The following is a 23034-nucleotide window of genomic DNA, read 5'->3' as shown; positions in this document are numbered from 1 at the left end:
CATAATCTATATGCAGATCATTAATAATTCTCAGAAGATGTTTAACAGCATTACGTGTTCGTATATGTGGATGCGTCATCATTCTTATTGGCATAACCGAAACGTAATTATGATAATATATTTTTTGAAGAGATAATATATGCTGACGTGTGAATGTTTGATGCTGGATTTATCAAAAAAAAGGAAGATGTATTGGTGTCAATCATTTCGTGATTCACGGGAAACTGCAAATATCCTCTCGTGCCATACATTGTATACTCGATCGTCGTGTTACACGTCCCGTTGAATGTGTGCGTGACCCGTAATTGGTCCGAGAGTGGGGCACTAGCCACATAAAGTCCATCTCTCCATTGAAACTGGGGTTTATAGCGCGAACGCAGAGACCAGCAACAAGTTCCACAGTGAGTACATTGCCAAGCTCGTAGCTTTAATATTTTCCCCTATCAATACGTGCGTTGCGCATATCAGTTTTTATGTAAGCATCTTTACAACAATTGGATATACTGTGATTGTCGTTTAATCTACTCTCGTTTATTTTGTGTGTCTTTTATATCTCTTATTTCACTTTCACATATTCGAACGAAGAGCGTTTATTTTCTGTACAAGATGGTTATATCGGGGTGTTGATAAAAAATATTTTTTCACAAGGTAGATTCTAATTTTGCAAAAGGGATTTCCATAGGACTTTTCAAGCAAAGAAAAAAAATACTAATCGGTCGATTTACGACTTAAAACGGAAGGTCGCACGGGTCGATCTTAATCGTGTATTCACCAGTCATCACTGCGTACATATCAATCTGTATTCTGCAGAATGAAGACAAAGATATACGTGGACGGTCGTTATTCACACGGGACCAAATTAGAGGTCTTTGCTCCGTGATGCGTATCCAAGGCGAATGAATCACGCTTCACCAGTTGTACTTGAAACCCGCTGTTCATGACCGTACACGACTTTAAAAATCGTTTTACTTGTTAATCGTTTAGTGCGCTAACATGGATTACTCAGTACCGGGAAGTCACGTTGAAATTGTAAAAATGTGACGTCACCATTTCCGTTCGGATCTTTCGTGATCGTATCGAAAGTAACATCCGATTTACAGTCTTGTTTGTTATGTATCCGTATACATTTCGTCAAACTGCTAAATTGCAGTCATGTATAATTTTCATGTATAATCTCATTTGATTTTTCATGAATTATTGGTAAGAAAATTAAATATAAGAAATATTTTGGAAATTACGTATGTATCTAATATATTTTAATTCGTTATCAGACATGCCTCCCATTATCAGATCTGCCTCTCATCATACATATACACGTACACATGCTTATTCATCTGAATCTGTAGGAAATCAAACGATGTTGTTCCACGAAACTGTATTGCGTCAATGTTACTAACTTTTTATATTTCTTCTACAGAAGATGCAATCCTTGACCTGGTGTTTGGTACTGGCAGGATGCCTTGCTTTTGCTCATGCTCACTCGTATCACATGGGCAATTGTCCCATTGTGGAGCCTATGCAGGGCTTCCAGATGAGTAGAGTAAGACAAATAATCTGTACTTGAAAACAGATACTTGAAATTTTGAATACTTGAAAAGACACGTGATACGTTATATAACTTTCGTTACTTTTATCTACAGATAGTTAAAGATTTGACAATTGTATTCAATTATTTTCAATTTAAAGCAATACTCAAATGAAGAATTTAATTCTCATTTAAGAATTTGGATTTTGTGAAACATGCTCTCTTATTGTATTTCGCAAATAATCAGTTTGTTTAAATTTTTCAGTTTTTAGGCGTATGGTATGTGATTCAGAAAACGTCGACAGGCAGCAAGTGCATCACTTACAATTACACACGAGGAGAAGAGCCGGGCGAGTATGTGATAACGCAAGATTCAGATCATCTGATTTTAGGTAAGACAACAGATTAACAACACGTCAATCAGCATCGTGCAATTGATAAAGAAAAGAAATGAGTCAGCTTCTGCGAGAAACGCATCGAGACCCATCGAGAGCCATAAAGACTCGTCAATGGGATAAATGTCTAACAAGTGGGATGAATTATCTGTAATTGCGCAATGCATATGTGCAGGTCTTACGCCGTTAAAGCACGAGTACCACTATACCGGCGAGCTGACTGTACCCGAACCCAGTACTCCGGGACGCATGGAAGTCCGTTTTCCACTTAGTAAGTGCCTTAAGTGCGGTTGACACAGTAACACATCCACATTTGTCTATCAAATAAACAACTTAGTCATCAATATCGAAAATTATATATCTGTGACAAGACATTATACAATTTACAACCAAATGGTTACGTTGTAATCTGCCGGTAAATTTTATATTCTTTGCTAACAATTTTCCTCAGAATTGCAAGTCGCGTTTCCGCAACTTGCGTAACTAAAATTCTACATCTGCGATTTAGGTGTGGCCGGAAGCGCGTCCCATGTGGTGTTCATGACGGACTACGACACTTACGCTGGCATATTCACGTGTCAGAAATTAGCGTTCGCTCATCGCCAAAGCGCGACGATTTTGTCAAGGACCCGAACGCTGGACCAGGTGCAGGTTGACAAGATACGTCAGCGGATGAGTCAATTCGGCGTCGATCCGTTCGATTTGAGCATCATCTCGCAATCGGGATGCTCCCAGGGCAACAACACCGTCGATATCAACATCGACCCTAATACCTTCACGTCCGAAAACCTCGGTAATGTGGTGCGCAAAGCAGGCGAGAAGATCAGTGAGGGCGCCCACTGGATCGCCCAAACCGGAAGCCAGGTCTATCATAAGTTGTCTGGAACGGAAGGAGACCATGATAACTCGTCGACGGAGCAAAACAGCCGCGTTACGACGAATGAAAGAAACAGCGGTGGAAGAGTGGAGACCAACGACGTGGAATGGATTCCCTAAAGTTTCTGATATATTTGTTACCTATTATTTTTATATTACATGACGAATATCCGAGGAATAGCAATAAAAGACGGATTAATATTAATTAGACAATAAATGTGTGTGATAGATGACTAGAAATAAAACCCCCAATGTATGTTACATGTACGTTAGCAGGAGGAAAGAAACTCTTGATGCCCAATAAAATTTGTCTGTAGAAGCAAATTATATATCGATGAAACAATGTGCTGGATCCAAGAATATATTTGATAATTCGTACTAATTTCTCGTTATTGTTTTATATTACGCCGCTATGCTCCATATTACATCATAGAATCTCGTGGCGACAGGTATAAGATTTTCGGTGCATGGGCTGTGGATTGCGTCGGCAAGTTCGTGAGATGATATTGTTAAATTATGGATAAACTAAAAACCTCGAAAGATTATCAATAATAAAATTATTTGTACTGTTTGCGCAGAGAAGTGTTTCAGGTCGTGATACAGGATAATCTCTCAAATCGTGTAATGTTAAAGATTATTTCTTGCGGATTCATCCAGATGCGGAAACAAATTTCTCGATGGCACGTTTCACAACGAGACTGGGAAAAATCAATTGCTCTGCTTTGCAAGAGAGAATTGCTCCACATAAACAATCTACGATTATACGATTTAGGTTCTCCCCTAATGCGTGTGCGATCGGTACACGAGTTCCTATATATACGCTACAGCGAATATTAGTATCCTGACGTCTCGTTCAAACCATCAGTCTGATAGTGACTGCTGTGAGGAGAGACGAGCCAATTTCAAACGTGATTGCAAACGGCACGCGTATCGTCTTCATGTTTTTTAAGTGCGGTCGTGCTGTAATAAGACGCAAGTCGACAATGGCGAATCGCAACGTATGTACACATATATATTAACACAATATTAATTACAATATTAATACGGATATTTTAATAAGTTTTGTAATTTTTACTAACTTTAATTTCCGCTATTGTTCATGTTAAACTTTGATCGTCTTGATTGTATTACGCATGAAAGATTAGGAGAACTTTTCGCAATATGAGTATTTATCCTCGTGCACTGACGTGTTCTTGTTGCCGCATTTTTAGCATTGGCCAGCTGGTTCAATAATTTCAACGTATCAACGATCACTGTACATTTACTATGCTTGCTACGCTAAAAAAAGACTTTTTATGACTATTTATTTTTTATCTCTGACAATGCTCTGACAACAACAACAACAACCGTGTATCATGGTACATTTCTCATCTTTAATTCATTTGTCGAAAACATCTCAGACTAATTATCAATGATAGCTCTTTTAGGTGACATTTAATTGACACTTCAGCATCAGTACAAATTCGTGTATAATTCTCTGCGTTTTGCTCTCGCGAACTGCTGCACCCTCCTGTCTGCCCGTTCGTTACGCACTGCGGTATTCAATGAGCTCGGCGAAGCGAAGGGGTGGGTTACGGGGTGCGCAGTTTTCCTTGCGCATACGTACCCTCTTCTTTCAGTCGCATTCACGGGTTTCCCGGTCTCAGACAGCCTCGGAACAGTAATTGCCGAATTACGCATCAGTGATCTCGCGTATCTGTTCTGCGAGTGACGTAAGTCTCAATGATTGTGTCAAAACATTTAAAAACAATATCAAATTATTAATTATTTTTATAATGAGAAAAGAACAAACTTTTAAAAGATTTTTATATATATTAAATTTTTTTAATATAGATTTTTATATATAATATAAATTTATTAATATAATTATAATTTATGGAAAATTTAGTAGGCATAAAAATTTGTTTAATTTAAAAACTAGTTTTAATTTTTTGCTTTAAATACATTTCTGCATCTGAATTCGTGTTGTTCTTCGAATGCAGAAACAAACATTAAAAAATCAGAGATGTTAAAATTTACAAATAACATTTTAATCGATCCAGTCAATGCGTTGGAGCATATATCTTTCGTAAGAAAACGTCCCACTTTATCCGAAAACATCCAACACGAACCTTTTACCATCACTACCGTTGCTGTGATGTTTTTTACTTTTTTGAATAAATTCTTTCTGATATATTCACACCTCTCGTCTTGCATTCACGCTTTCTCTTTCGTTCTTTTCTTTCGTGACCTTGTCGCAACACTAGAAATTACAAAAAAGCATTACGTAAAGATGGACCACGTTCATAGTTCCTAATAGTCGAGCAATAAAAGCTAAAGACTCGTGTCTCCTATTCGCATAAAGACATCGTCGAAGAACAGAAAGGCATAAAGTGACGTAACTATACATGCAATATACATGAATGTATAAATGCTACATCACATGAGTACATGTACAGTATTTTTGTATACTCATCCTCTGCATTTTGTATTTTGTATTCTGCTTTCATCAGCATGGCTTTATCGGCCGAACTGATTTGATAATAATCGCGATTAGAAATAAACGATGACCGACGTGTATATATAGGTGCGTCACAGTCGTCCAGACTGCGTCCAATTATAATAGAATTGACCTGCTGACATACATCAACATACAGGTTCAAGAGACAAGTTCGACAATGATTCCCCTCGTTGACCCACATCGCCAATTGTGCAAGCTATACCTGAAAACGTAGAAGTCAATGATACACGTATCCTTTATAGCTCCGTAATCCGATAATCCGTATTTTCTTACGGAAGAGGATTCGCTGAACATATATATAATAATAGTCTGAATAAATGTTACTGAAAATTGTTTACAACACAATTCTACAGAGACTGAGTGCGTTATGTATATTAATTTCAAACTTGATCCCCGAGCGAGCACAAAATGGACAAATAAGGGGCTTCGAAATTTAAGAGAGATGATCAATTTATCTTGGTAGCTTTGCGTTGCAACACCTTCTTTATGTCGCAACGGGCAACTTGATGTTTCTCCACCTGCAGCTATTGCTTAATGGTGTAAAACATTTCGTAAAGATTTTATCGTTTACTTTCTAAAAATTGCAAAGGATATTAAACGCCTTAACAAAGTTATTGTGTGACTCAGGACAGCAATGTATCATTATATTAAATGAGAAGACAACTAACACGTGAAATGATCGGAAACGCTAAAACCGCGTGAATTTGCCAGACACGAGAGCGAAGCAAATAGATTTGATGACTTGATAATAGTGATTCGTAATGAGCCGGTGCGATGATGACCAAGTCCAGTCGTCCAGACCACGTGAATTAGGTGTAAAGCGATCCTGCACAGGTTCAAGAGACAAGTTCGCCAATGAATCTCGTTGACCCACATCGTGGGTTACGCGCGTAATCCCTTCCGGTGTACGCACTCTCGTTTTCGCGATCGGCCTGAATTAAAACGACCCAAACCAAACCGAGGTCGCAGACTAGTTCGATTCTCAGAATTGAATGTATCCGCTGAAAGAGGCGAGAACTTGCACTACCCCTCCATCCTTTGCTCTTCGATTTTGTTTTGTAGATTTTTATCACGGTTTTGATCATTTTGGCGATTACGTTCTCGCTTTCGCATTCGAGTAAACATAAAATGGTAACGTGATAATGATCCACGCATGCTCGCTAATTTTTTCCTTATGAGAAAATTAACATTATTCGATGACACGCCGAGAAGTTTTGGACCGTATGTGGAGACGCTATGGTGTGACGTATCGTTAATCACTAAACAAATTCGTAGCTTCAATTTGTGTTAATTATACACAAGGAGACGAATGCTTTTAATATTGATTAACTGTATCGTACACTGGTAGCTCTGTTCATTTGCTTCTATTCCTGTCAGAATGCGTTAAATCAATAGCGGCCTTGACGGAATCAGAGAACGATATTTAAAATTGCGGTCAAGCATTTATCCTGACCAGTACTTGATGTTTAACTTGAATATGTGATTTTTCTTCCTTTTTCTCTTGGGAGCAGAAACTCTAAAAAAAAAACACTTGAGGCGAAGGTCACTTGCTAAACAACTTGCCTTCGCGCTTTTGTTCCTTGTTTATATATGGTAGTGGCACGAGAGACTATATCGCCGCCGAAATATCGTCAGTTGAATCTCACAACCGGTCTGGAATGGTTCGACTTATTCTTTCTTATCGTTGGCAGATGCTCGCTGCGTTGCTCGGCATCCTGCCGATCTTCTGGACACAGAGGATCGGAGCGAGTGTGTTGGTCGCCGATACCACGATGTCCAGGATGGTGGAACTGAATGCCGATGCACCGTTCTGCGCTCTTTACAACGATCGAGGAGTCATCCAGAGGATGGTTCTCGGCGCGGATCCCAGAAAGGTTCAACAAATTTCCAGCAATCTCGTCGCTGATCTTGAAGAGACCTGCAAAGCTTCACGAAACAAGGGCAAGGTGAACTGCACGCTGCTTATTTTTAGGGATTAAGTATCTCACGCGAGCGTCTCATATAATATGATTAAATAAAATTTTAAAAATTTTAAAAAGATGTTACATTGTAATTTATGAGATCAACACTACTCGTTAATCTTTTCTATTTCTTAAAATATTTCTTGCTGGATATGGTCACCCGCTTTTGAATTTTCCTCAAGAGATAATTTGAGTGCTGGATTATATTTCACAAAATTAATAAAATGATTTGTTCAGAATCAAGCGCCTGGTGGCGGTCTGATATATCCGGGTACGAAGTGGTGCGGACCGGGCAATGTGGCCAACTCGTACGACGATCTTGGCCAACATTCGGCCGAGGACGCCTGCTGCAGAGAACACGACCATTGTCCCTCCACGATAGCGCCACAACAGTGCATACATGGTATATGCAATAACTCGCCGTTTACTCGTTCACATTGCGATTGCGACGCCAGGTTCCGCAAGTGTTTGCAGAATCTCAATACTGAGGTGGCTAACACGCTCGGCGCGCTTTTCTTCAACGTCATTCAAGTCACATGTTTCAAGGAGCGACGACCGTGCTCGCAATGGCAAAGGTACGTGTTTCCTATTACGAAAAATAGAATTTGTTTAATTCATTCGTCCATTATATATACACGCATATTTTTCCAATATATATATATTCATTTAAATTTTAAAGTTTGTCTCCTGCAGTCAGGAAGGGCTAAGACGTGTATTCAATTAAAACATTTTAAATTATTTAAATTAAAAAAACATACCTGTCTGTCGTTACATATTTACGTAGATTCATTTTAGTTGCATCCTTCAATGGGAAAACTCTCCGTTCTATTATTCGAACGAATTATTGGAGGGTCGAAGATTCCGACCACTGCAGTTGATGACGTTGTCCTTCGTGCTTAGGAATCTTCTATTCAGGCGGAGAAACTTCCAGCAAAATGCCTTGTCATTTATTCCAACAAATTTCGGACTATAAACAGAATCTTGTAAATGTATATTTTTTTTTTAATTTAATACGTGGGTTTGGTGACGGTTCTGCACAACTGGCTTTTCAATCTCTGTCTAACAATTCTTGTGCTCTGGTGAAGGTTCTCGCCTATTCTATCATAGACTAATTTCTAGTGCTAATTTCCAATACTGGCAAATGGTTTGTAAATTGAAAACTTTAGTGATCTGTTTGATTCTGATTGGTAAAATTTATTGCAGGAATGGTTACGCGGAGGCTGTGTCCGATCGGTTGTGCTCGCAGTATAAGTTCCGACCTAGCGATAAGTACGTGCCTCTGATTCGGCTGAATATGAACCTATGAATTCGGAAGCGACAGAAGGACGCCTTAAAAAAGACGGAAGCTCGTAGAAGAGAAGGGTACAACATGCGATGAAAATATGACGATCATAGACACCGCATTATCTGTTGCATATCAAATTGTCGTCCTTACTGTCGCGCATGCATTCTTAGAAGTTACATGAAAGCATCCAAGTTTTTCGTAATAACTGCAAATATCGTTCGGAACAGCGGAGCACTGACTGCGGAGTTACAGAGCGGAGTTATTCTGTATATATCGATTACAATTCATTTTGATGGCTATGCTTTCTATCAAGTTTCTCTTCGATAGAAAAGATATTCCGCCATCTCGAGATTTTTTTTATGCTAATGGGATAAAATTATTCTGCGAATTTTATAGAAATATTTATAAAGAGAAACAGGGTTGCTCGTTATAAGCGTTGGTAGCAACATGACACGACATTATCTTTTCCATAGTTACTATTATTTTTAACAAATAAGTATTTCACCCGAATATTTGAAATTATGTTAATAACTATACGTTATTTTACATAGTATGTCATAAATTAATGTGCCATAAACGTTTGGTTTATTGTAATTATATTAATATTTTTATATTAGTCTAGTCTGTATACAAAGATATCTCTAATTGAATAGCGTATACCTCGTATTTATTAACCAGATTTGAGGTATCATACTCACAAAGATAGATAATTTTAAGACAGAAATTACTTTTGATTAAATATTAAATATTAATGAATTTTTACACTTTACTATTAATTTCTATAATGGGAACAAATCGTCAATGTACGATGTTATTTACGAAACTATACCAATATCTCAACAAGTAGTTTGCTATTTTCGTAATAAAGCATTAACAGGAGGCTCAAATAATAAATTGCGAACATAAGACGACTCTACACTGAGAAAATATTTATAAATAGATGAAAAATTGTACAGAATGAAATACACATCTAAACGAAGGACTGTCTCGCTTTCTATTGATTGATACCAAAGGCTTTACCTTGGTCTTGCAATTTATCCACATTTTGCATGTGCAGATCTTCGACTCCTCGATAATACCGCTGTGCCAAGTCAAACTGTCGCGCCGGTCGCTTCGAACGTTGCCCGCATCGTGGCGACGAGTCACTGCGATCGCGATTCTTCAAATCTTGCTCGAATCTACGCGAATCCCGCGCCCAGTGAGCGGAGCGGAGTGGGAGTGTGTTAATCGTGGTCGATCGTACGTGTCGTGATGGATGAAGTTTCGACAAACGGTAGGTCTTTTTCGGGGAAAAACGGCGTCGCGCTGTCACCAGCGAGTACGTGACGATTGTGACAACAGGATGGACATCGTGGCGACGATTCGGTGCTCGCGCAACGCGCTGTCGACGAAACGTTGCTGAGTGCGTCGTGCGTCGCGTGGGCGTCCTACCTTCCGTGTCTCTCTTTGCCCACGCTTCCGCATTAATAAGTTTATTTACGCGTTCTCCTCTCCGCGTTGCGCTCTCACGATCCGCGACAAACGCGATCTGCGTTTGTCGTCGCGAAACGCCAAGTGCCGCGTCCCTCCAGCAGTTCCGCGTCACGCTGCAATCGGTGTCAGCTGCTTGATTGTTCGCCCGATCGAGTGCCTAATGTCAAACATGATTCACGTTTCTTTCCCGAGACGCATCCCTCAAGCTCGCCCTTTTCTCCTTAGGATTGATTGTTTGTTGCGTGATATACATTTATAACAGAGAGTTTTTAAGTATTAGTGCAACGTATTGAAATGAATGTCGTTTTGGAAATAATAATTATTAAAATAATATGTTGACATAAATAAACATAATTTTTTAAAACTTTTCCTTGTGGCAATTTAGAACGACGTTATTTTAATACAGTACATATATCACAATATTGTGTATGAAATATATATAGTGTTGCTATATCATTACTTGATAATTAACTTACAGTTTACGTGGCATTTATTTGTGTGAAGACTCAGTTCAAGTTGTAGATTTTGAAGTTTAACTTTTAAATTTAATTTTTTGATGCAATTCAATGGTGTATTTGTTAATGATATTTTTTTAGATCCAGGAGGTGGAGAGTGTGGGGGGACATTAATATGTGCTGGTTGTCTCAATGCTATTGATGAAGATGAATTTATACAGGCATTAAATCAGGAATGGCACATTGATTGTTTCCGGTAAAGATACTAATGTACTTTTTAACAAAATGACATGTATCATAAAACATAATTAAAAATCATTGATCGCATTCTGTTTTCACATCTTCCAGGTGTTCGGCATGCGATATTGGCCTATCCTCCTGGTACTTTGAGAAAGATGGCTTGCTCTTTTGCAAAGACGATTACTGGGCCGCTTACGGCGAAGCGTGCCAGGGCTGCGGCCAGATCATCACAGGCCCCGTCATGCTGGCGGGCGATCACAAATTCCATCCAGAATGCTTCGCCTGTACTTCATGCAGTGCGTTCATCGGCGATGGCGAGAGCTACGCGCTCGTCGAGCGGTCCAAGTTGTACTGCGGGGTGTGCTACAAGCGGCAGATGCAGCCGCTCAACAGGACGGCGAACCACCCGTTCGCCAGGAAACCGCACAGCATCAGGCTGGTCGAAATACCACCCAGCACGACCGATCCGGATAAGCAGAGGGGAATCAAACTCACACTAGACACAACTCCCAGTCCCCGCAGTTGCGGCGCTTTGCTGCGCATTTCAGAGTACGTACAGAGAATATATTCCTTGCATTCATAGATATTCCATTGCGCCTCTCGTAAACCGCGATCGTAAACGATTTTGAAACGTAAATCAGATTTTCTGGATTTGGATTGAGATTCATGTAGATATAGGCGGAATTATCACATGCAAAATAAAAGTAGAGCAGAGTTGGATTTCTTCATTCCCCAGGGTTACACATGTCTCAAAAGACAGTTGCTTTTCTAAAATACTTAACAATGCATGACAGTCTCGATGATTATTTAAGAGTGTTGGTATAAATAAATATTAGCCTCTAATAACATTCAACTAAAATGCAGGTTAATGAGAAATGTTCGTGGAAAGATCAGTAAGCTGCTGGCCTCTGTGATGGAGGTCCTATTTAGGCTATGCTGCCACTTCTCTAATCATAGGTATTGCATAACAAATCAATAATATGCACTACATATCGCTAATCCTGCGGATTGTATTCACGTCTTAGTAGTGGTTACGTTAATCACGTGTGGGAACATAAAATACTGTGCAATTTTTCACCAATACGTGATAGCCATTTTAATACGTTACGTTCTAATTACGTATTATGATTATCCTTTTTACCAAATGCATGCTTTATAGTTTACAAGAAGTGACAGTTTATATCAGTAAAATGCGTTTAGGTAATTGTGTTAAACGATTACAGGTATTAATCGCTTTTGTATACATCATTGTTTAAAACACGCGGTGGATATGGAATTATAATTTAACTGTAAACTTGAATCCATGATACCATGTATAAATGCTGTATCTTGTGCTTTCAATGCTTCCTAATAGATCCCCTTGTTTTACCTTGCGTAACAAATATAAGCGAGAATTTTTTACTGAATATAATTGACTGCAAGAATTTTCGATTATCATATTTTTGCATATGATATAATTCTTAATCTGTGACGTTTTTCCAGTCATCATTATCAATGTTTGAACTGTCCCATTGTATCCTAGCATTACTATCATAAGGTGTATTATATTTTATGTGGCTGCGTTACACTGAGGAGAACATAATGCATGCAAACATTTGCATGTCTCGTCATCTTTGTGGTGGTCGGCGACGATAACACCTCATGAAATTAATGTTACAGATTGAACATGTCCAGTGATCTTATATCGTTACACATTGGCGACCGAATCTTGGAAGTGAATGGCACCCCCGTGAAAGACCAGCCGGTGGAAAATATCGAGAATCTCATACAATATTCAGATACAGTTTTACAAGTAAGCCCACGTATAGTAAACCAAAACGTAACGTTCCATTGGCGCATTGGGTTTGGCACAAACGATTAATAAATACGTTTGCTATTTCAGTTGACTATCGAGCACGACCCAGATGCGGTATCACGGCGACCCACGTTCTGCTCACCATCCTCGGCGATGCTAACATGCGTCGGCAGTCCCAGAACGAGTCCCGAAGGCAAAGAGCGATTGTTCAAGCGCCGGGACGAGGGTTACATGAGCGGTGCACGCAGCCGACAGCTACGAAGAACGAGAGACCCGATGCACAAGGAACGCAGCAGTTCTATGTCGCGACTGCTTGATGGGTAAGTTGATCGCACTGCGATCTTCACTAATCATGCTACGATCTGTTAAATCGAATTCCCTTGCAGATCTGCTCCGACGAATCCTACTTACGACCTGAGCCGCACTAGATCTTTCCGCGTAGAGCCAAAGAATCAGAGAATATTCCGTGCGAGCGATCTGGTGAAGGGCGAGCTCCTGGGCAAAGGGTTCTTTGGACAAGTTTTCAAAGTGACGCATCGCGACACGGACGAGGTGATGGTCCTTAAGGAGTTGTACCGAGTCGACGAGGATGCGCAGAAGAACTTTCTGAAAGAGGTAACTCTCTTTTATGTTCTATATTCGAAAAGAATCGCAAATAGAATAAAATTTAAAAAAAATGCGAGTACGTTTGATGCACGTACAATTTAATACCTTGATTTTGAGCGTCCTAGTATTAAATCGCTGTTACTTTCGAGTTGTCTTACGCATCCTTTCGTTTGGAAACAATTCAACAGGTTGCAGTACTACGCTCGTTGCACCATAACAACGTTCTTCGATTTATCGGTGTGCTTTACAAGGAGAAGAAACTGCATTTGGTAACCGAATACATAGCGGGCGGCACGTTGAGAGCCCTGCTGCACGATACGAACGAACCATTGCCGTGGGAACAGCGTACGTCTTTCGCGAAAGACATTGCTGCCGGCATGGCTTATCTACATTCGATGAACATCATTCATCGCGACTTGAATTCGCACAATTGTCTCGTTCGCGAGGATAAGACTGTGGTCGTTGCCGATTTTGGCCTGGCGAGAATCATTCAGAATGGCAGCTCGCCGGATAATCGGAAGTACAATCGGCATTCCGACGGGGAAACGAAAGCCTCGAAGAAAGAGCGGAAAAAACGATACACGGTTGTCGGGAATCCCTATTGGATGGCGCCCGAAATGATGAAGGGCAACAAGTATGACGAGAAAGTGGACATATTCAGCTTCGGCATCGTCGTCTGCGAGATCATAGGTCGGGTCCAGGCAGATCCCGACTACTTGCCCAGATCATCGGATTTCGGCTTGAATCAAAATGTCTTCAAGGAGAAATTCTGCTCCAATTGTCCCGAAACGTTTTACATGATCGCGTTTCTTTGCTGCGACCTGAATCCCGACAAGAGACCGCCGTTCGAAGTCATGGAAGTTTGGCTGGAAGGCCTAGCGATGCATTTGTCGGTAGGTGCGGAATTGCCGGCGGATCTGGATTTCGATATCAGAAATTATAAAGGACCGAGTCCAAGCAGCAGCGAGTCCACCACCCCGGAAACTCTGGCGCCGCAGTTGAAGCCTATCAAGGAGGGTCAGGTGCATCAGGAGAAGAAGCGGTCCAGCGGCTGCGACGACAGCACGCTAGAACGCGAGGTCGAACCCGTACTACCGGCTAACACGCTTCACGTGCCTGAAGTTGTGAGCCCGCGTAACAGGTACACGAGACAAAGCAGCAAGAGCAACGACGCTTCGGGTAACGCGGGCCGTTACTCGAGACAAAATTCCAAATCAAAAGAGCTTGTATCCGACAAGGAGAAACCCGAGATCGTGATCTCGTCCGATTCCAGTGGTTTCAGCGGGCGATATTTGCGGAACAATAACGTCAAGGTAAAGGACACATCCCCCGACATTCCAAACACCTACGCTTACACGAAGCAGGAGACGTATCCGAGACAGATCGAGGCGAACGAGTATAATTTGACCCGAGTACCCACTGTCGAAAAGATTAAGTATGTGGGAAGCGCAAGTCCGTGTGCGGTTTCCGATGCTCCGGAGTACATAATCGACAGCAAAGGCTCGTACAAGATCAACAACAGCCTAAAACACAAACCGACGGAGAAGTCTAATGATACGAGCGGTAGTCATAAGACAAAGTCGGAGGGCAAGTTCAAGATACCGGATGCCGCAAACTCCGTCGGTTCGTACCTGAAGCAAATCGGGAAATCTATCGGCACCCTGGAGAAGGAGAATAAAGCGATTAATAATCGAAACGGCGCAAACTGCGGTGAGACTGATGCGAAGAAAGCGACCGGCGAAGGCACCAAGTCATCCTCCGGATCGTATCTGCGAAGAACGAAGATATCGCCGACCAAGGAGATGTCGAAGAACGCGTTTTCCAGCAGAGAGATTGCCAAGGACAAAATCGATGGCGTTTCACCGTTGCAGAAGTCCGTAGGGTCAAAAATCCCACCGAGCCACGGGAACGTTGTAGGGAACGAGGACGTAAAGGGTAGGTTGTCCCGACAGGAGAGCAACCTATCCGATGTCAGTAGTATCTTGTCGAGACAGGGCAGCCTCACGGTGTTGGACGGCACGTCTAAATACAAGGATTATTCACCATTCAACACATTCACAGAGGACGACTTCCGCAAGAATGACGCTCTCAGAAAACCAAGCACAGGTCTGTACCATACTGACAGTCTTTATTCCAACTCTAGTATCTCAAAGCAGGACGATTTCATCATACCTGACAGACAGAATATAAATAGCGACGGTAATCACACGGTTGTAGCCAAATCGATGGGTGATGATACAAAAAACCCGATGACTTCGTCCATTTATGGCGACCTGAAGACGACGCCCAACTGTCTGGTCGATTACACTGGGTGCTACAAGGGTGTCGATATCTGCAGGCAGGATAGCTTCGGCTCCGACAGTGCACTCGGCACTATGAAGAGCGATTTCTTCGCGGATGTCGATTTGGCGCAGATAAGAGACGGCCGGCATACGCCCGACTTGTGCCATACTCCCGAAAGGTGCTGCACGCCCAATCGTCCCAACCGCCCAACGTCGCCGATAGAGAGTACCGCTTTGTGAATTAAAACACGGCAGAGGGAAAGAGAGAGAGAGTAACCGCTTTACGGAATGTATAATCTTGCGCAATTCCTGATCATAGGTGAATCTCATTTGCTACTAATTTGATCTCTTTATTCATAATGTAAGGTCTGGACCATGTAACATGCTTAGTTTGTGCAGTATTAACGTTTTTAGCCAAATCGTCCATTATCTTTAGTTGAACGATATAGTTGAATTCGATTTTACTAGACGATATTTTGATTAGATATTTTTACTGCAACCTAACTTGAAATGTCGAGGAATTGATAATGGATGCAACAAAACAGATGCAAAATTTCAGACCGGAATCTAATTCCGCTAGATGAATCAAAATGAATGCTGAAGAGAGTAACGATAACGCGACACACAGTATTAATGAATTTTTTTTGCTATCGGTTTATACAAGTTTTTATATTATAGCGACATGATTTAACTAGCCTAGTAAGGATTTTATTACATTCCTATCTTGCCATGCGGTTTTCAAAAGTGAGAGTTCAAGCGACTAATCGCGATTCCGATGAAGAAAAGCATTCCATCCAAAATACTATATTTACACGGATTATGCCGGGATTTTGATAAGTATTATTATTAGCGTGTGCGCGAAAAGGCGACACTGTGAACATGTGTTGACTTTGCAGATTACAAATTACACGATACCACGAAATCAAAAACCGTCAAAAGAGGTATGGAGTTGGTGCAAATGCACTTTCTCCAAAAAATTACACTATCATGTATGTTTTCCCTTAAACTGTGAAACACGTTATGTAGATTCAGTTCTTGTAGAATAGTATGTAAAAATTATATCTATTTCCGAGATGTACATCACAGTGTAATATATTGTATACGTTTGTAATACTGCTGTATATGTACAGATATATCGATATATATATTATATATGTATGTACACATGTACGTGCACATAAATATATACATGTATACATGCGACGTTTATATCCTCGTTACGTGTTCTCTCGATATATTTTGATAAAGTGAGATTATGTGTATATTAAAATGTGACTTATTTATATATCTCTTCTTGCTGACGACGTGCATCTTCTTACATGCTCTTTTATCGAGGATATAGATGACGGCAAAGTAGTAAATATCATATGTATAAAAGAGAAAGCAAATAATTTGTATATAATTTTGTACATATTCAAATATTTGTAACTTTCAAAACACATTGATCGATGTTTGAGTAGTACTAAGTTTTATACTTGCGACGTAAGTATACAACGTAGTTCGTTTTGCTATATTCTGCCCGAGATGTATTTCTTTGCCTCTTCTTTAATCGCATGTCGATTCTATCTCAGTTCAAGTAAAATTCCATGCGTTTGTTGTGCTTTCATAGATGCAGTCCCGAGGAATAATTTTAATACTCATAATTTTGTCGAATGTTTTTTTTATCCATCTATCACAACTACATTGTTTCATTTCGTTTGATTGTGATGCATGGAATTATGCGATTAAAAATGCGACTACTTTCCTTTTTCTGACATATAAATGAATTCCACTTATATACATGTGCACTTATACATTGGTTAATATATTATTTCTCGAATAAATGTTTATTACTTATGATAAAGGCGTTCTCATATCGTTTACAGTATAACCCCGTAACTTGGTAATCGTTTTTAAAACTGTGCATATATTGAACGAACAAAAGAGCCCAATCAAACAGTCCTAATTTTTATTTTTCTTCATGTGTATGAGACATGACATAGAAGTAATATTGTCACTAAATGTTATTCAATGATATCGCAAGCGTTAGCCACGTAGAACAGATTAAAGCAACAACAAATAATATCGCATTGAACGCGTGTCCAGTCATAGGAGTGGACATTATGTGCAATAATTGTACGGCTTGCTAGATGTATGATGATAGAGCTAGCCTAAGAGATTGTTCACGGCTTACTGTTAGTTGATCAGAGCAAACTAATTAGCAGATTAGTTAAGACGGCGAGTCTCGCGTGCAACGAGACGTTGCGAGACGGGATTGCGCGTTTTTTGCCGGCAACATTGAAATGCAGCATTGAAATACGGCCGTCTGATTCCTGATCCTCGCAACGTGAAGATCACATTCGATGTAAATGGGGACGTGAAGCAGATAGCCGTATTTGTAGCGCTAAAACGTGCCGTGCGAAACGTGCGGGGGAGCGATCGGACATCCGATAAATCAAACGTGAAGAATATACGTATTGAACCAGCGCGGAAATCTCCACTTTACGCAATTGTCACGTATCAAAATGGACTCGAAACGAATGGTAGCGAGGGCGACGAGAGAACGGACTATTGTAATACGCGTTGCGAACAACAGTATTAACACTACTCGCTACACACACATATATACATGGTGTCCCAGAATTGTGTATGAAGCGCTCGTGAACGGGTAGAACGCATCGAACTGAGAAGAAAAGTCCTTTACCGTTTTGAAATTTTCGCAATAGTTAACGAGTTATTAATTATTAAAAATCGCTATATTAGTCCGGCCTACCGCCGAATGCAAGCGCGCGGCGAGACGCGACCGCCTAGAGATCGAGGTTGCTAGGCGAGCGGAGAATTGTTTATTACAAGTCGCTCCTGCCTAGCCATTGCCACTTGTAATAAACAATTCTCCGCTCGCCTAGCAACCTCGATCTCTAGGCGGTCGCGTCTCGCCGCGCGCTTGCATTCGGCGGTAGGCCGGGCTAATATAGCGATTTTTAATAATTAATAACTCGTTAACTATTGCGAAAATTTCAAAACGGTAAAGGACTTTTCTTCTCAGTTCGATGCGTTCTACCCGCTCACGAGAGCTTCATACACAATTATGGGACACCTTGTGTATATATACAGGGTGTCCCGGGTTTTAACCGACAAACTGCGGGAGCATATTCTACTAGTGGAAATAAGAAAAAATTCTTATATCGAGTTTGCTTAGAAATGCTTTATTACAAAGTTATAAACCAATATTGAAAAGAAATATGAGATAAGTAACAACGGATTTTTTCACAAAAATAAAAATTATGTACGCAATGATTTAGTAACGCATTTCAAAATGTTGTCCTTGCACATCGATACAAGCTAGACATCGACGTAGTACAGAATTTGTTACGGTACGACATTCCTGAAAATTTTGTTGCATCTCGGTAACTGAATTAGTAATTCGTTGCTTTAAATCTATCTGGTACTCTCCTGTTAGGAAATCTACGTCGATACTCTCGTACGGCAGCTCGTGCATTTCCGTCACAGAATCCGTACACGAAATGAATATCAGTGTATTCCTCATTTGAAAACACTTTTGGCATTCTGATAGTAATTGCTAGTTCACACGACGATCGAAATCTAACAGCTACTGTTGTGAAAGTAACAATCATACTGAATCGTTTCAACATAGTGAACATGAATACATGTGAATACACGTAACATAAACATCTTCGACCTTGCAAATTCTACACTATGTTCCGTTGTTACTTATCTCATATTTCTTTTCAATATTGGTTTATAACTTTGTAATAAAGCATTTCTAAGCAAACTCGATATAAGAATTTTTTCTTATTTCCACTAGTAGAATATGCTCCCGCAGTTTGTCGGTTAAAACCCGGGACACCCTGTATATATATTGTTGCTTAGTATAGTAACGCGCATACGTAAATACATACACACATACGTATACGCATACGTTAGTGTTACGGTAACTTTTTAACACGTAGCGGGCACAAAGAATCGCGTTAAGATCTGTAAAGAGATAATCTCTGGACCGAGTAGACGTTATTTTTATAGCCCCTGTAAATTTTCACGTCTTTTTGATAGCCGGCGCACGGACCATCGGGTAAATCGAAATACAAAGCGTCCGGCCATTAGCGCGCAGTTAATTCGTTAATAACGCTTTCGGGCTTCAATGGCCGATGCTCCATAGAATCTCGATTATTGACACTTTCGTCCTCTGCGCTCCGTAAACCGATTTGTTCATTGCCCAAATCAATACAGTTTTAAATATATTTTTACAAATATCGATATTGATGATCATCAAAGAAATGTCTGATTGGGATTATTTTTTAGGAGGGATGATATTTTTGCAATCTCCACCATTTTTTCGTCGGCCTATTTTGGCGCACGACCCCGTTGATCATTTTCGATGCATTTTTCTACATTACGACTGTAACGGCGAATTATTTTTGTGTATGACGCTACGGAACGTGTTTTGCCGCAAGGTATCCGTCTCATCATGAGTCGTGAGAGTTCGGTCTATATTTAATAATATAATATTACAATACTCACCTCTAATTAACGTTGACGCTATCTCGACGTGTAAAAACGTGGCGAAGTTTGGCGCAAAACGAACATTGTCCAGAATTGCAACTGTCAACAAAAAAAAAGCCTTGATGAGCCTCCCAGATACGTCTGTCGGTGCATTCGGGCCTGAAATCAGCGAACCGGATTCCTAAACGAGAGCAATAATTGCGTTATCGATAATGCGCGTTTGATTGTATGCGTTTTCCACGTTGTTTTGTATGTTGCACATAAGTTGGCGAGCGAAATCGAAAAACGCGATTCCGTTTTGATGACGATTGAAAAAAAAAGTTTGTTATCTCGCGATGATACATCGAACTGATCACGACGGCGATCGCTTCTCGTGCGATCCAGTTGCGAACGGAGAACAAATAATGAGAGATGTTTTTTATACTACCTTTAGTACTCGTTACCTGTAAAAGTCTACAGATAAGTTTCCGCGCAGAGTTTCCTGCGACACAAATGTTTTATTTAACATCCCAAATTAGTGGAAGAAAATACGAAATAAACCGTTGACAACAAATCGTGTGTTCCATCTGCACTCGCCTATTTTGCACTCTTATAAATATGCACTTACATATGATTTTGTTACCAAGGTCTTGGGATGAAACGGTTAACTATTCGTTCCTCTCCGAGACAATACTTTTATTAAAAATTTATAAAAGCATACACAGTTTTCAAGCGACGCGGTAGCGTCGCGACGCCAAGTACATACCCATACAGCACATAAGCTTCCAGTTTTATTGCAGGAATGTTGCAACGTTACAAGTTGCAATGTAATTTTGCAGAGATATTACAGAGATATACAATTGCAATATTGCACCGAAATGATCCTGCAAAGTTGTATGCGTTTTCGCTCCGCACCACTAGGTGGTGCATATGTCGAGTTCTTACTCGACGTTAAGATTTAGCTTCACAGTTATATAAGTACGTGCTTGGCATGATAATAATTTTTCTGAGAAGTTTTGCACTTGCGGCAGAGGTTCCCATGGACAACGTCCACGCACGCCGCAAGCATCTGAAGTCATTAAATTTGCCCATTTAATCATAATTAAGTATTAGCTAAAAAAACAGATTACTTTATAATATTGGACCGATATAAATTACTCTCTTTTACTATACTATTATATTTTTTGCAATGTTTCTGGGAGCACACATTTCAATGTTGCTGCAATGTTGTAGCAACATTGCAAAGACATGTCGCAACTTCCATGCAATATTGCAATCTTTCAATGTAAGATTTCTGCAACGTTTCTGCAATCTTTCGGTGCTGTATGGGTAAAGAACAAGGTTCCGAGCAATGAGAGCCACTGCATAGACGTCGCGCGCTACCAAGTAGCTTATCCGGAATTTTACGTTAAATTCATGTCAAATAAACTTTTGATTACAATATCTCAGGAACTAAAGGCGTACTGAAAAATCTAACGATACTTTTATAACATAATGTGGATGCAAGCTTTCGATTGCGACCACTTCGAAAAAAATTGGTGCACTCCATCCTCAGATACCGTAATCGTATGCAACACTTGTGACGTTTCATTCTTCTCCAGATTCAGGTTCAGACTCACGTACGTACGCTCGCACGCACACAAGCAAAGCGAGTTTGTCCCTAAAGGCGCGTTCACATACGTACGATAGGTTCACGTCGCCGGACGATGACGGCGACGGCGACGGCGACGGCGTAAAGCCGGGTACAAAGGCGCCAGCGTTTCAGAGGCGCCGGCGTTTCAGAGGCGCCAGCGTTTCAGAGGCGATAGCGTTTCAGAGGCGCCAGCTTTTCAGAGGCGCCGGCGCAGAGACGTACATAACACGCTAGCACGTACATCGTTCCGATGCAATTTGTAATAAGTTTTATTAAGAATAATCTTTTGATTTTTATATAATGTAAATTATACTCTCTTATCGCATGACGACATTGAAGTACTTGGCGTGCCCGTATCGCAGTGGTCATGTATTCTTGTAAATTTGTACAGTATCTTGATTTGTATTGTATCTTGTATCTTCATGATTTTCAATAATGACTCGCAAATGATTTTGTGTCTCTTATAGGTAGGACAGGACGTTTTAATGTGATTCGGGTACGCCAAGTACTTCAATGTCGTCATGCGATAAGAGAGTATGAATGGAAAACGTTTGGGTAAAATACTCAAACTGCTTCTAGATACTTGGCTACCCAGTAAGCAAACTGTCAGCAGTATGTCGACAGATTGGCAGCAGATTCAATCAGAATAATGCAACAGATCCGGTACCATCTGTGTCCGCATTAAGATTGTGTTCTGCCAGCAGATCCTGCTAACATGATCTGACAGCAGATTGGCGACAGAAACCGAGCAGAGCCTGCCGACATAACCTGGCGGCAGATTGGCGGCAGAAATAGAGCAGGATCTGCGCAGTGTAGTTGGCAGCAGATTGGGAGCAGAAATCGAGCAGGCTCTGCGAGAAAGTGCCGTAGTAGTACAAATTTATTGGAGCAATATTGGTTAACAATATAAATCTAATTTTTTATGTGGGGTATGAATTAATTTCTTATATTGGTCCACTATTGTAAAGTAATCTGTTTTTTTAATCAATACTTAATTTGATTAAATGGGAAATTTAATGCCTTCAGATTGCTTGCGGCGTGTGTGGACGTTGTCCATGAGAACCTCTGTGCCGCAAGTGCAAAAATTCTTAGAAAAATTAATATTATTGTGTCAAGACGCGTATATTAACTTATATAACTGTCAGGCTAAATCTTAACGTCGAGTAAGAACTCAACATGTTCACCACCTAGCGGTGCGGAGCGAAAACGCATATTCCTAGCCGTGTAAATTTGAATAGTGTCAAAAGCTGCAGATCCTGTTCGGTTTCTGCCGCCAACCTGGCGCCAGGTTATGTCGGCAGGCTCTGTTCGGTTTCTGTCGCCAATCTGCTGCCAACTACACTGCGCAGATCCTGCTCTATTTCTGCCGCCAATCTGCCGCCAGGTTATGTCGGCAGGCTCTGTTCAGTTTCTGCCGCCAATCTGCTGTCAGATCATGTTATAAGCAGGATCTGCTGGCAGAACACAAGCTTAACGCGGACACAGATGGTACCGGATCTGTTGCATTATTCTGCTTCATATCTGCTGCC

The 23034-nt window shown here is 40.6% G+C and overlaps 3 protein-coding genes and 1 long non-coding RNA gene across 10 annotated transcripts; all 4 read left to right on the top strand.

The window, feature by feature from the left end:
• Positions 1 to 263: 263 nt before the first annotated feature.
• Positions 264 to 3124, top strand: LOC105278711 (apolipoprotein D). Its single transcript, XM_011337994.3, has 5 exons — positions 264 to 401; positions 1418 to 1540; positions 1791 to 1917; positions 2096 to 2191; positions 2429 to 3124. Exons 2-5 carry the CDS (start codon positions 1421 to 1423, stop codon positions 2914 to 2916), a joined length of 831 nt encoding a protein of 276 aa, XP_011336296.1. The 5' UTR covers positions 264 to 401; positions 1418 to 1420; the 3' UTR covers positions 2917 to 3124.
• Positions 3125 to 3322: 198 nt separating this feature from the next.
• LOC105278712 lies at positions 3323 to 9518 on the top strand. 3 transcript variants are annotated; one of them, XM_011337996.3, is made up of 5 exons: positions 3323 to 3794; positions 6988 to 7242; positions 7495 to 7832; positions 8053 to 8240; positions 8461 to 8563. In XM_011337996.3, exons 1-4 carry the CDS (start codon positions 3735 to 3737, stop codon positions 8228 to 8230), a joined length of 831 nt encoding a protein of 276 aa, XP_011336298.1. In that variant the 5' UTR covers positions 3323 to 3734; the 3' UTR covers positions 8231 to 8240; positions 8461 to 8563. The 3 variants fall into 3 exon arrangements, with proteins under 3 accessions (XP_011336298.1, XP_011336300.1, XP_011336299.1); XM_011337997.3 differs by lacking the exon at positions 3323 to 3794 and adding an exon at positions 4393 to 4508; XM_011337998.3 differs by lacking the exon at positions 8053 to 8240 and having other exon boundaries at positions 8461 to 9518.
• On the top strand, positions 4669 to 6826 carry LOC113561705. The gene is made up of 2 exons (XR_003406382.1): positions 4669 to 5525; positions 5924 to 6826. It is a non-coding gene; the product is annotated as an uncharacterized LOC113561705 (long non-coding RNA).
• Positions 9519 to 9612: 94 nt separating the features above from the next.
• LOC105278713 (LIM domain kinase 1) lies at positions 9613 to 17236 on the top strand. Of its 5 annotated transcripts, XM_026968603.1 has the most exons (9): positions 9825 to 10248; positions 10612 to 10726; positions 10819 to 11259; positions 11575 to 11667; positions 12370 to 12502; positions 12593 to 12825; positions 12892 to 13120; positions 13300 to 15217; positions 15329 to 17236. In XM_026968603.1, exons 1-9 carry the CDS (start codon positions 10176 to 10178, stop codon positions 15631 to 15633), a joined length of 3540 nt encoding a protein of 1179 aa, XP_026824404.1. In that variant the 5' UTR covers positions 9825 to 10175; the 3' UTR covers positions 15634 to 17236. The 5 variants fall into 5 exon arrangements, with proteins under 5 accessions (XP_011336302.1, XP_026824403.1, XP_026824404.1 ...); XM_011338000.3 differs by lacking the exon at positions 9825 to 10248 and adding an exon at positions 9613 to 9815 and having other exon boundaries at positions 13300 to 17236; XM_026968601.1 differs by having other exon boundaries at positions 13300 to 17236.
• Positions 17237 to 23034: the final 5798 nt, after the last annotated feature.

The sequence above is a fragment of the Ooceraea biroi genome, chromosome 3 (genome assembly GCF_003672135.1).
Source record: "Ooceraea biroi isolate clonal line C1 chromosome 3, Obir_v5.4, whole genome shotgun sequence".
Taxonomy (NCBI): domain Eukaryota; kingdom Metazoa; phylum Arthropoda; class Insecta; order Hymenoptera; family Formicidae; genus Ooceraea; species Ooceraea biroi.
The sequence above is the reverse complement of the archived record's forward strand: the minus strand, read 5'-3'. Positions and strand labels throughout refer to the sequence as shown.